Source organism: Spermophilus citellus (assembly GCF_964194105.1).
Source record: "Spermophilus citellus genome assembly, chromosome: 3".
Classification (NCBI taxonomy): domain Eukaryota; kingdom Metazoa; phylum Chordata; class Mammalia; order Rodentia; family Sciuridae; genus Spermophilus; species Spermophilus citellus.
Genome location: NC_138184.1, coordinates 230,561,815 through 230,573,245, shown reverse-complemented (window position 1 = coordinate 230,573,245; position 11,431 = coordinate 230,561,815). Strand labels below are relative to the sequence as shown.

Here is an 11,431-nt window from a genome sequence, read left to right as displayed (position 1 = left end):
CATGTCTCTGCCAGGCAATTTCTTGATTGGAAGTGGGTCTTCTCCAGCTCACCCCAGATCAGCTGCGGCCTGAGGCAGGGAGAAGAGTATGCGCCATCTCCAGCATCCCGTGGGTCAGACAGGTCCAGGGCCAAGCCTGGAGTCAAGGTCTGGTGAGTCCATGGGCCCACTGGAGGCCAGGGATGGAGGAGGCCCGCGGGCAGCACATTCAAAGGCATGTGATGACAGTCTAACTCCTTTGAGGGCTTCTTCGTGGTCTAGTATGTGGCCAACTTTCACAGATGTTCCCAGCATCCTTAAAAAGACCCTCTAGTTTTTCTTTTTTTATGTATACATGAGTATTCACAGCAGTTTTATTCATAATAGTGAAGACACGTAAATGACCCAGATACCCAGTCAACATTTGTGTGGAGATGCATACAATGCACTCTTGTCAGACATTTTGTTTTCTTGATCTGTTTATGGTTTGACAAGTGAGTTAATTCCTTTTTCTGACAGTTTCTCTTGGCAACCCATTTTTGATTCAAGCACTGTACAGTTATGTTTTCTTGGTTCATAAAGATTCATGACAGTTATATCCTCATTGTGGGTTGTAACCTTAATTGTTATAAATGCCTCCAGCTCCGCTAGTCTCTCAAGTATTTTCTCCTGCACTTGATGGTGGTTTTGTAATTGCCTCCAACCCAGAGCGTGCCAGGCTCTTAATTATGAGGATTAAAGACAGAAGGGAGGTGTGAGGAGAAGGCAGGAGGAGAATGGGCTTCATCTTGCAAGGTGACCCAGGGGGCTAGCGCCTGCGAAGGGCCTGCTCTGCCTTGGCTAGGAAGCACAGGGAGACCCGGGACACAGCCTCGCGCCCTCTGAACCCTCCCGCTAACTCTTATTTCTTTCTCAGTCAGTGCTCCAGTTTCCATCTGGGAGACCTAATGGGACAGTGATGAGGCAGTGTAAAGGTTTGCCTGTCCTCGTGTCTGGACCCAAAAGCGTTGTGCTCAGATTGTCTGTGGAAGAGCTTTCTCCTCCTGTGCTGCAGTTGTTTCCACACCTCACAGGCTGGCCATCCCAGAAGGCCACTTTTCCATAATCACCTGCTTGGTCTTTACTGTCACAGGGTGCCTGAGACCAATCCCTCAGTACTCATCTCTGATGGGGTCCCATGACCAATGCCAGACTTCTGTCCCCATTGACTTTCCTGAGGACCTGTTGCCTGCAAGTAGCACCAGGGAGCACTTGGTTGCAAAGAACAGAAACAGACCACCAGCCAACGCAGGAGTGGACTCGCTGTCACCGGTGCTCTGTGCAGGTTCCGAGTCAGGGCAGTGCAGTCACTGCCCATGGCCTCGCTGCAGGACAGTGCCCTGCCTGTCAGAGCGGGAGACACATCTGCTGCTGGGGCCTCTGAGTGAAGGAGTGGGGCTCTGCGATGTGGCATCCCCCTGCTAATTGTACAAAGCATTCTCCAGACCAGTCTCTAGGTTTTGTAATGTCATATACCCATCATAATAAAGGGTTTGAGCAAACCCTAACATGCCCATTTGTTCACATATAAATAAAAAAAAACCATGCCAGAGTGTGAATGTGCCCAGTGAAACCCATTATTCCCCATAATTATATGTACCAGAAGTGAAAAATGCTGAGATGAAAATAAACAGAAATATGGATGGTCACTTCTCTGGGTTAGTTTGGACCCTGGCATGTCACATGCTTGACAGCCTGCCCCTCTGCCACCCTTGGGCCAGGCTGTGCTACTTCTGCACATAGACCCCACCTATTGGCCTGGTCTGTCTTCTTCAAGCAGATCTCCCAGGGGTGCTGTCAAGGAGCCGTGGCGCTGGCAGGCCTGACGGGTGGACCCTTGGCCTACCTCACTGCTCTGCTGGCAGGAACTGGGTGGGGTCTCCTCTGTGCAATGCCACACTAACTGGCCACTGTAAATAACCAGCCCCTATCCACGGGGTCTGCATCTGTGGATTCAACCAACCTGGATCAAAAATATTCAGAATAACATCTGTACTGACCATGTACAGACTTTCCTTGTTATTCTTCCCTGGCGGGATTTACAGTGGTGATCTGAAGCATGCGGGATGCTGTGCAGGGAGCCAGGAGGGTGCTGCAGCCAGTCTCCACCTCAGAGAAAACTGTCAGTGGGGCTGCTTGGTCATCTCATGTCGCGGCTACAGTAGTCTGTGCTGTTCTGTCACTAAAGTATGACTTACTCTATCGAATAACATGGAATATTTTTATTTTATTGCTTTACACAAAGTTCTCAACTACAACAGCAATCTATTACCCCAAATAAAATGATTATTACAAAGTAAGTTTAGGACCAACAGACTGTAAGGTATGTGGTGGTGGAAAACATCTCTAACTTAAAAGTGTTTCAGTTTCTCAGCTTCTTGGTCAGACACTAACTGTATTTTAGATGACAGAATTCCTCATTTTATTTCAAGAGATTAAACTAAGGAATCTGACATTTTTTAAAATAAATAAAGGCTAAAACTAGATAGGTTGGTTGGCAGGTTTTGCAATATAGTTATATTTCTTCTCTGTAATTACCAAGAGTTGTCACTGGGTTAGAAATGACCCTGTAGTATTTAACTCAAAACTCAATACAGTCCTTAAGTTTTCTCCTCAGAACTATACAACTTTTCAACATTCAAGAATTTTCTTTTGGTAGCAGGAGCGGCAGAGAGGACACACGTGGAAGGGGGAACGATCCCCCACGGAGAACTCCTCCAGAGCCTGTAGGCAGGTGTGGTGGAACAGGTGCGCACAGGACAGGAGGACTGTGGCCCGGGGACAGGGACACGGGTGGCTGCTCGTCCCCAGGGCTGCTTGTACATCAAGGGAGAGCGGGGTCAGGCAGATGGAGCACTCGCAGATCTCCCGATGAGCAGCCTGCAACACAGGGTGGACAGGTTTGTCCTGGGAGGTGGTTAGTCCCATCAGGCTAGATGCACAGACCCGGAGACCCGGAGTGAATCTTCTAAAGGACCAAGTTCACTCTGTCAGATGACAAATTATAGGCGCGCGCGAGCGCGCGCGCACACACACACACACACACACACACACACACACATGAAATGGAAGAGATAGTAACCCACTTGTAACAAGCAGTTTTAAAACAAAATTACTTTGTAAAATACTGAGCATTAATGATATAATAACATGGTTCCTTCTAATTAAATAATAAAAATAGAAATGTTCACAATACTTGAGTCTTTGTAACCACAAAATCTCTCTACACTTAGGATGTGTTGTTTCCCCCCATGGCTTTGAGTCATGGGAGGCCTTTTCTCTCTGTCCCTGGGTTCTGTGGGTGCAGGAGAGGATGGGGGGGGGAGTCCCAGAAGACCTTTAGGAAGAGTTGTGGTTGCTCAGCAAACACATCAGCCAGATGTCATCTAAGCGATTTCACCATGAAGGGACCCTGGCAGCCACTACCTGGCTCATAAAGGCCTACCGTCCCGTATGGGTGCAGGTCCAGCTAGGGCAGGCCTCCCGGGCTCCTGAGTCCTCCAAGGACCCCCGTGGAGCTCCTCCCGCCCTCTTACTCACCCGTGCCTCAGTCCACTCCTTCAGGGGTCACTAGGCAGTCCAAAGCCTACCTGCACTTGGATCTTCTCCCAGTCCTCTTCTGTGAGCTCTTGCCCACACTTTTCATCCAACTGCTGAAGAATGCTTCGGTTCACAGCCAAGCAGTGATCGATTTCTGAGAAGAGTTCTTCTATGTTGGTGTCGTAGGAGCACAGGATGCGGTGACTGATCTCTAAGAACTGGGGACGGGAGAGGTTGCCTAAGAGACTGCAGGCTGAGGGCAGGAGCTTCCTGGAGCCCTAACCACCTGTTTACTGACTTGCCTCAAGTCTGTGTCTGAACAATGCTTTTTGGGGCAGTAACTATAAATCCTGGCAATCGGTCTGGACAGATGACAAATGTCGTGATGGGGTCAGGACACACTCCTCAGAGACGCTCCACAGTTGAAGGAAGGTGTGCTCCTCCGTGAAGGAGAGTCAGCAAGTCCAGGAGGACTCTGACCCCGGCCCCTGCCCTGCCGTCAGGATGAGAGCCCTCCTGTGAGGGCTCCCTGTACCTGGAGGACAGGCCTTGCCAGGTTTTCCATCCTCCGCCTGTCTCTTTCCCTTCTGCTTCCCAGTCTTCATCTATCCTAGCTGTTTGCTCAGGACTTCACGTCCTCAGGAAGCGCCCATGTCACAGGAGATTCATAAGGGGGTATGTGTCTCTGGGTCATGTGTCTTGTGATTCTGATTTACCAGACTGTCCAGGTGAAGAACATAGGAGGGTAGGGGGAATATATTTTCTTCCCCTATAGTTTATTTGGTTGTAAACTCTAGCAAAGAAGCAAAGAATGCATTTGAAATTAAAAGTAGGAGACAGGAAAAAATAGGATTTTACAAAATTAGGTCACATTGTCATCGTGCTCTGGCACCATTTACTCTAAGCCACAACTCCTGGCACCAGCAAAGCTGGTTCGTACCTCTCTGCTGGCCAGCCATCTCCTCACAGAGGTTGCATTTAGGTGAATTTAGTGTGACATAAGAACACAGAATCCAAGAGAAAGACGGTGGCCTTCATTTGACTGACTTCACCCTGCTTTTCTCATTGGCTCTGAACTCCAGGTTTCAAAGTACTCCCTGCCTGAGGCCCTTAAGCAGCCTCTCGGGCACAGGGGTCGACTCCCACAGCAGCCTGCAGCACTCACTGCCAGCACTGGGACGGAGGCGGCGGTTCTGTACCCAGACTACAGGAAACTTGCTCTGAAAGTCCTGTCTTTCCGGCATTCTGGAGTGGCTTCCAAGCCCACTTCTTTGATAAGGTGATACACTTTGATATAAAAAGATCTAGAGAAGCACAGCAGTCTGAGGACGGAAAGGCTCGACTGGAGGACCGCTGGGTGGTTGTGGCAGGGCATGCTGTCACCTCCTCATGGCGATAAACAGGAGTCATAGGATGATGCAAAACGAGTACAGGTTTTGTGCAGCTAGTTCATAGGATCAGAGCTCAGGATTATGCAGATGTCACACATATTCACAGGTGACTTCCTCTCTCCCACTTCTGGGCCAGGCAGACAAAGCAGCTCCAAATACACAGCAAGGTGTGGCTGGGTATAACCTCCCAAATTACAAAGGTTCAACCCTTGTGTATATGCCCTTCTCTCGGGGGGATGCCACCTCCAGTCGGTTTGAGGATGGAGGCTGACTCTATTACTCTTGTGCTTACAGAGTGGTACAGGTTTGCCCTCGTGGCCTGCCCTAGTGTGTCTCCCACAAACCCTCTACAATTTCCTAGGAACACACATTAGAAGTAATGCCTGGGTGGATTAGTGATGCTGTGATCACAAAAGGCTCCAAGTCCAAAACTGGTCCTCAGATGGGCTGGGGAGCGTGAGGAGTTCCTGGACTTCAATTAAGTTGTAAAGACTGTGATTCCCCGAGTAGGAGGAAAGCAAGGAGCAGAGGCTGCAGAGTCCCCGGAAGTGAGTGGCAGCATTCAGGGCTTGGGGCATGGACTGTACCTGACTTTATTCTCTCTCATCATCTCAGAGGTATATCGCACACTCATCTAAAAACCTTTGTGGACTGATTGGTAGAAGCAATGATACAATTATTTTGAGGACTTTCTAATGGCATGGCTCAGGAGGTGCCCTTGACCACTGACCAAAGGAGTACAGCCCAGCCACATGCACTCTTAAAAGTTTCGAGTAATCACCTTAAAAAAGCTCCTAAAATTAATTTTAACTTTTGTTCTATTAGCACCACCAAAACATACGTTGACATCTGCTCGGCCATGAGCTGTGTGGATGTTTCACATTCCTGTCACCCACCGAGGACTGTGCACCAGCACTTCGAGTGGGGTGGCCTGGGGCCACCTGTACCAGACCCTTCATGTCACAGGAAAGTGTACAGTTTCAGGCTGGGTTGTTGAAGCTCTGCTCTCCTGCTCTGCTCTCCATCCACTGCACAGAGTGGCTACTGGACGCTGGCCTCTGCTCCGCTGGGCCCCGGATGTTCCTCCTGACGGGATGGCCGTGCCCCTGAGTCCCTGGCCACACAGGCGGGTCTCTGAGGCTGTGGTGCAGCAGAGTGCCCAGGGCAGCTGCCGCCAGAACCCGCACTGCTGCGGGGAGACAGCCCAGCTGTGGCATGGTTCCGTCTGCAGGTAACAGGGCGCGCCGTACCTGCCGGTAAGCTCACTGCTCTCCACCTGTCCTGTTTTCTTTGTCCTGCCATTGGTTCCTCTCTCCAATTAAATTTTTTTTGCGCCCTGTTTTTCCTCTGTCACCTTGAAGATGAAGCCTGTTTCTATTCTTGTTGCTGTCACCCTAGAAATGCATACTTACAATCACACAGCGTGTCAGAAGCTGCAGCCTCTGAGACAGGGCGGGATCTTGGGGCACTTGAACTGCAGGCCTCTCCTGCCTTATTCCTCTTCTTCAACGGGTGGGCGCCACTGTTCGCACTGGGCAGAATCAACATCCACATGAGCGTCTGTTTTCCACCACGAGGGCCTCCGCCTCTCATCCAGGCATTCTCTCCTTGGAACCCATCCTTTAGCACTTGCCTTAATGAAGGCATTTGGAGGAAGCCGGGGTCCGTCGGTGTAAAACGGTGTTCCTTTTGCCTCTGATCCTGCACGTGGTTCTCGTTTGGTACACACATGATTCTGTGCTCCCTACTTCGTCTTTTCCAAGATGTGGCTTCTGCTGCTCCCTCCGGGGCCCTGTGGCAGGCCGCCTTCTACTGTAGTGGCGTCCCGGGCTTCAGACTTCTGTCCCACATTCCCTTCCCTTCTCAGCTCTGGTAACTGGCAGGACCCACACATCCTCGTAGCAAGTGAGGGCCTCACAGCCACTTCATGGGAAACGATACTCTGGAGGAACAGGAGAGCCAGCCGCAGGGTGCCCTTTCCCCAGGCCTCACTCGCCAGGGACCAAGGGCGAGTGTCTGCTTAGCCCTTCAGCTGCTCCGGTCAGAACGAGCTGCACAGGTATTACAAGGTAGAAATTCAAACTGTGATACTGGTGGTTCCATGTTTGAATTATGTTTATGTCTGTACTTGACCTGGCATGGTGCAGTTCAAAGATAACTGGTAAAGTCCACACCAAGTTAAAACTTTTCCTTGGAACAACATTAAATATTAAGAAAATAAGAAACAGCACAAGAGGAGAAAGGAAAGTTTTATGCCTGCATTTTGTTTTCCCGGCCCTGGACCGTGCTCCTCCTTCCAGCCCCCATGGGGCACCTGCCCACTGCTCTCTCCCCTCCTGGCTCTGGACCTCTCTCCTCCTACACAGGCCACCAGGCCCTCCCTCCCTGGGCTGCTCCTCCCCACCAGGGAGTGGTGCTGGGAGCACACAGACTCCTCACTCGGCACTCCTGGTCCTTTCTCTCTTGGGGACCAGGTTCCTCGCCTGGCTTCCAGGACAAGCCACCTATCTGCTCTCCCTAGCACTGCTGGTCTCCTGACTGAAGACATGCCACCTTCTCTGTTCCTCCCCTGCCATCGCCCTGCAGCTTCCCACAGCTTGGAATCCTCTTCCCTACCTCCAGGTTGTCCATCCATTGCCAATGGACAGTCACTTGCAGCAAGCCCAAGGTAGTCCCGGCCCAGCCCCTCAGCCTCCTCTCCCTGCTCTTCTCCTTCTTTCCGTAGAGTACACTCAGGTTGCTTTGGTTCAGGTCCCAGTTGTCACCCACAGGTGTCTCTTTTTCATCAAATCCCATGTCCAGCTGATGAGCAAATCCGGTCAGTCTGCCCCTGAACACTTCCCCAAACTGGGAGCTACCTAGGTTGCTCCCCCAGCAACTGTGTGATCACATCGCAAATGTCACCGTGGGTTCCCACTGGTCAGCTTCCAGAGTCACCAGTGAAGCACCAGACCTCCTGTCCCGGTCCTGGGAGGTGGGCTGGGTGGCCTCCTGTGCTGTGGTCCGGTCATGGACATCCTCTGGGAGCTGGGGCGGGGCCCTGTGTCTGTTTCATCTCCATTCCTCTCATTTAAAACACCACACTCCCCACTTTACCCTTGATTTCCGGTCGTCCTGTCCTCGTGGCATTTACTATTTCCTGCAGTTTCCAGTGTTTTTACCGAAACCTTCTTGCCTCTCCTGACTCGGCTCAGGCAGGCACCTGGTCAGCTCCTCACTGAGAATGCGGCTTTGCAAAGTGCAGCCACTCCAAGCATCAGCCCAGGAGGGCAGTTTAGGTGGACTTTCCACTGTGGGTTAAATTTATACTCTGGTACCACTGAGTCTGCCTCACCAAAGAACACTTTCACACTTAACACCTACACCCCCTTATGAAATCAAAGGCGTTTTTTTAAATGAGAAAAAAAACCTCCCATTATATGCAGTAGTGGTCAAAAGCTGCTCTTTGATTCTGTCACAGGTATCGCATGGTGAATGACACGAGGTTAAGCCGGTTTTCAGAAGAGCTGGGGGGCTGCGGAGCTGCTCCCCCGGCCCCGAGCTGCCCCGAGGCCTGTGACCACAGTCACTCCTCGAGGGAGCTCTTCCGGGTGGCAGGACAGGCAGCCCCGCCACCTGAAGTGGTGCCTTCTGAAAGGGGGCTGGCAAGTGGAAGCAGGGCACAGGGCCAGGGGTAGCACAGCTCAGGCGAGTGGCCAGGGCTAGGTGGCCCCAGCGCTGCCCTGGCCATCCGCCGTGCTTCTTTGCAGGCTGCCATCACTTCTCGGTGTGAGCGAGATGCTCTGCTCCAGACCTCCCGCCCCGGTCCTGGGAGGTGGGCTCATGACCCAGCTCTTGAACACCCGTCTGGTCTCCGTCTCCGTCTCCCTCATGCCACTCCTGGGACTGCCGAGGGGGTCCTCCACAGGCACCCTGGTGCTCGGCTGGAGGTGCATTTCCTCTTCTTGGCTCCCAGTACCCTTCTGGTCCCTTCGCCTGCCGGAAGGTGTCCTCGTCTGCGTGTGTCCTTCTTCTCAAATGCGCCCTTCAGGTGCAGGGAAGCACCTGGGTCCTCTGTGTAAGGTCCGTAGCATTCAGTGAAATATTCTGACTTCAGATTTGCAATGGATTCAAAATAGGGACAAATATATGCCCCAGAGGGACGTGTGTATCTGAAAGGGCTGCAATAGAATTCCTTCTTGCGGGGAGAGTAAGGAGTGATGCGAGCCTTTGGTGATTTTGAAGTTACTTCTGGTGTCAGAATTTTTTTTTAAAATTTAGGTTATTAACAGAAACATTGGTGCTAGCTTGTTATTAAATATACTCAAAGTCCTTGGGCATGTGTTTATGATGTGCTCCTGAAAGTGGTCTGATACGACTCTTCTTGTAGCCCCAAGTATTTGAGAGCTAGCAAGGGTGATGTTTTGGGGTCTAGGGTGCATCTCAGTGGCAGGGCATGCTTATCAGTATGTGCAAGGCTCTGGGTTCCAGAAAGTATTTTTCAACATCAAGGTATATTGGCTGGCCACTATTGTAATCACTCAAGGCAATTTTGCAAGGGTGGCTACTGTGAAACATTCTGAAATATAGATCCTGAGGTGCTCAACGTTCTCTCTTCCTTTATTTTCTCACTTTTCTTGTGGTGAGATGACCTTAGTAATTGAAATGTAAATAAGTGTCCAAAGGGGGGAAAAAAAAGAAACCGACAAGTGGGTTTTAAACTATGGTCAACATCACGAATTCCACACAAACAGAAAAGAACACAAAATGTTCAATTTTAAAAAGAATGTTTTTCTTTTTCAGTCTTCTATTTCAGACACTTGATAAATTAAGTAACCAAGAGTTGGGGGGCCATTGATATGTAAAGCAATTACTGGTCATTTACAAATAACATACTGGCTAAACATTAAAAAAAAAATTACTAACAGAATTCCAGGTGAACTCTGTCTGCCCAGGAGGCTGTCCTGAGTGATCCATCTTGATGTCAGCAAATTGCTTACTAATGTGTTGACTTATGGCCGCCCTCAAAAGCAAAATGAAAAGCCTGGAATTTACAGCATATCAATGAATCAGGTGATAAGCTTTTACTGGTTTAATATCCTTCCAGTCTTGCTGGTTGGAGCCACTTGAAGTTAGCAACAGAATGTTTGCCATCTCTATGTGATAAAGGAAGTCAAAGGACTGAACAAACTTCAAGACCATTATGCTGTTTGGTAAGATGGAAATGAAAAGCCCGCGGAGTCCCAGGCTGGAGGGTGGGAGCCGTGGCCCCTGCAGCCGGTGCAGCACCTGACAGATCGCTGACCTGCCTTTCAAACAATGGTCCTGGCTTTAGCTGGGGTGGAGATAACATAATGCATCTGAGAAGTTTTAATTGCAGCAATAAAAGACCATGCCTCAATTACATGACATATGCTAGCAGAATTCCCAGATAAGGATCAGAGGCATTCAAGGACCAGCCACCGGCTCTGGGCAACCTGGGCTTTCTGTACACACTGCTGGTGGGACTTAGCGTGACAGCTCCAGTGGCCTCTCCAGCCCTCTTTGATCCGAGTTCCCAAGATTTTCCTAAGTGTGAGGGACCAGCCTGTCCTCCCCAGACAGCCCAGCGTCCTCTCTGACACTTGACTGTGGGCGTACCCGTGGGGTAGCACCACATCATCTTGTGGTGGCTGATTTGTTAGGAATGTGCGAATGGAACTTTAAAGCCTATTTATGGGAAGAGAAGGTCCCAGGGTATGTATTCTTACTTGTACAGAGATGAACCCTGTGTTTATTAGTTGACACAAAAGACACATGGAGAAACAAAGAAAAGACCATTGACTCTCCTGGGAACAGAGGAGTAGAGATGCAAAAACCACAGTTCTTTTACAAGTAAAGTAAATTAACCATAAAACCAGAATGGCCCGAGCTGATCTAATATGGAGCGTCGTACATCCCTCCTAGCAGGGAAACAAGGAACCCAACTCTTCCTAATTTACTGCGTTAAAACTATCACACAGATTATGCTCCTTTTTCCCGTTTTCTATTGGCTGTACTTCCTTTTCCCTGAAGGTGATTTATCTTTGACCCAAACCAGTAATTCCTAAGTGAAGCAAAGAGAAGCGTTGACTCTCATGTAGCAGAGGAAAGTTAAAGTCAAGGCTCGAACATAGGTGAAGGTAAGTGTGTGCAGGGCCGGGCACGGCCTTGCCACCTGCCAGGCTAAAGGCTCTTTTACTAAATGATTCTGAGAGTATATGGTATTTGGTTTTTATACAACTCCTGTTTGGTAAAATAAAAAGTTGGTATGACTTGTTGAAGCCCCAGATTTCTGTCACACTTCTAAGATCTCAAAAGTCTGGAAGCCCCTGAGATGCAGGAGTGATAGGGGCTGTTTAGAGACAGGAAGCTCAGCTGCCATTTCTCCAACATTTATCTACCTACCTTTCAAATGTGCCACATGGTTTATTTCTCCTAGTAACTGGCAATTTCATTTTTTAAAAATTAAAGATAAAATGAAT

At 49.7% G+C, this 11,431-nt stretch overlaps 1 protein-coding gene across 3 annotated transcripts in view; it reads right to left on the bottom strand.

Moving 5' to 3' along the window:
- Positions 1-239: 239 nt before the first annotated feature.
- RNF32 (ring finger protein 32) overlaps positions 240-11,431 on the bottom strand; it is a 28,596-nt gene continuing 17,404 nt past the window's right edge. For all 3 annotated transcript variants that reach the window (XM_081284655.1, XM_081284653.1, XM_081284654.1), the window contains 2 exons: positions 3,609-3,776; positions 240-2,898 (listed from right to left, as the gene is read on the bottom strand). In XM_081284655.1, coding sequence (XP_081140781.1) covers positions 2,650-2,898; positions 3,609-3,776 — 417 coding nt within the window. In that variant the 3' untranslated portion in view covers positions 240-2,649. The remainder of the gene's footprint in view (positions 2,899-3,608; positions 3,777-11,431) is intronic.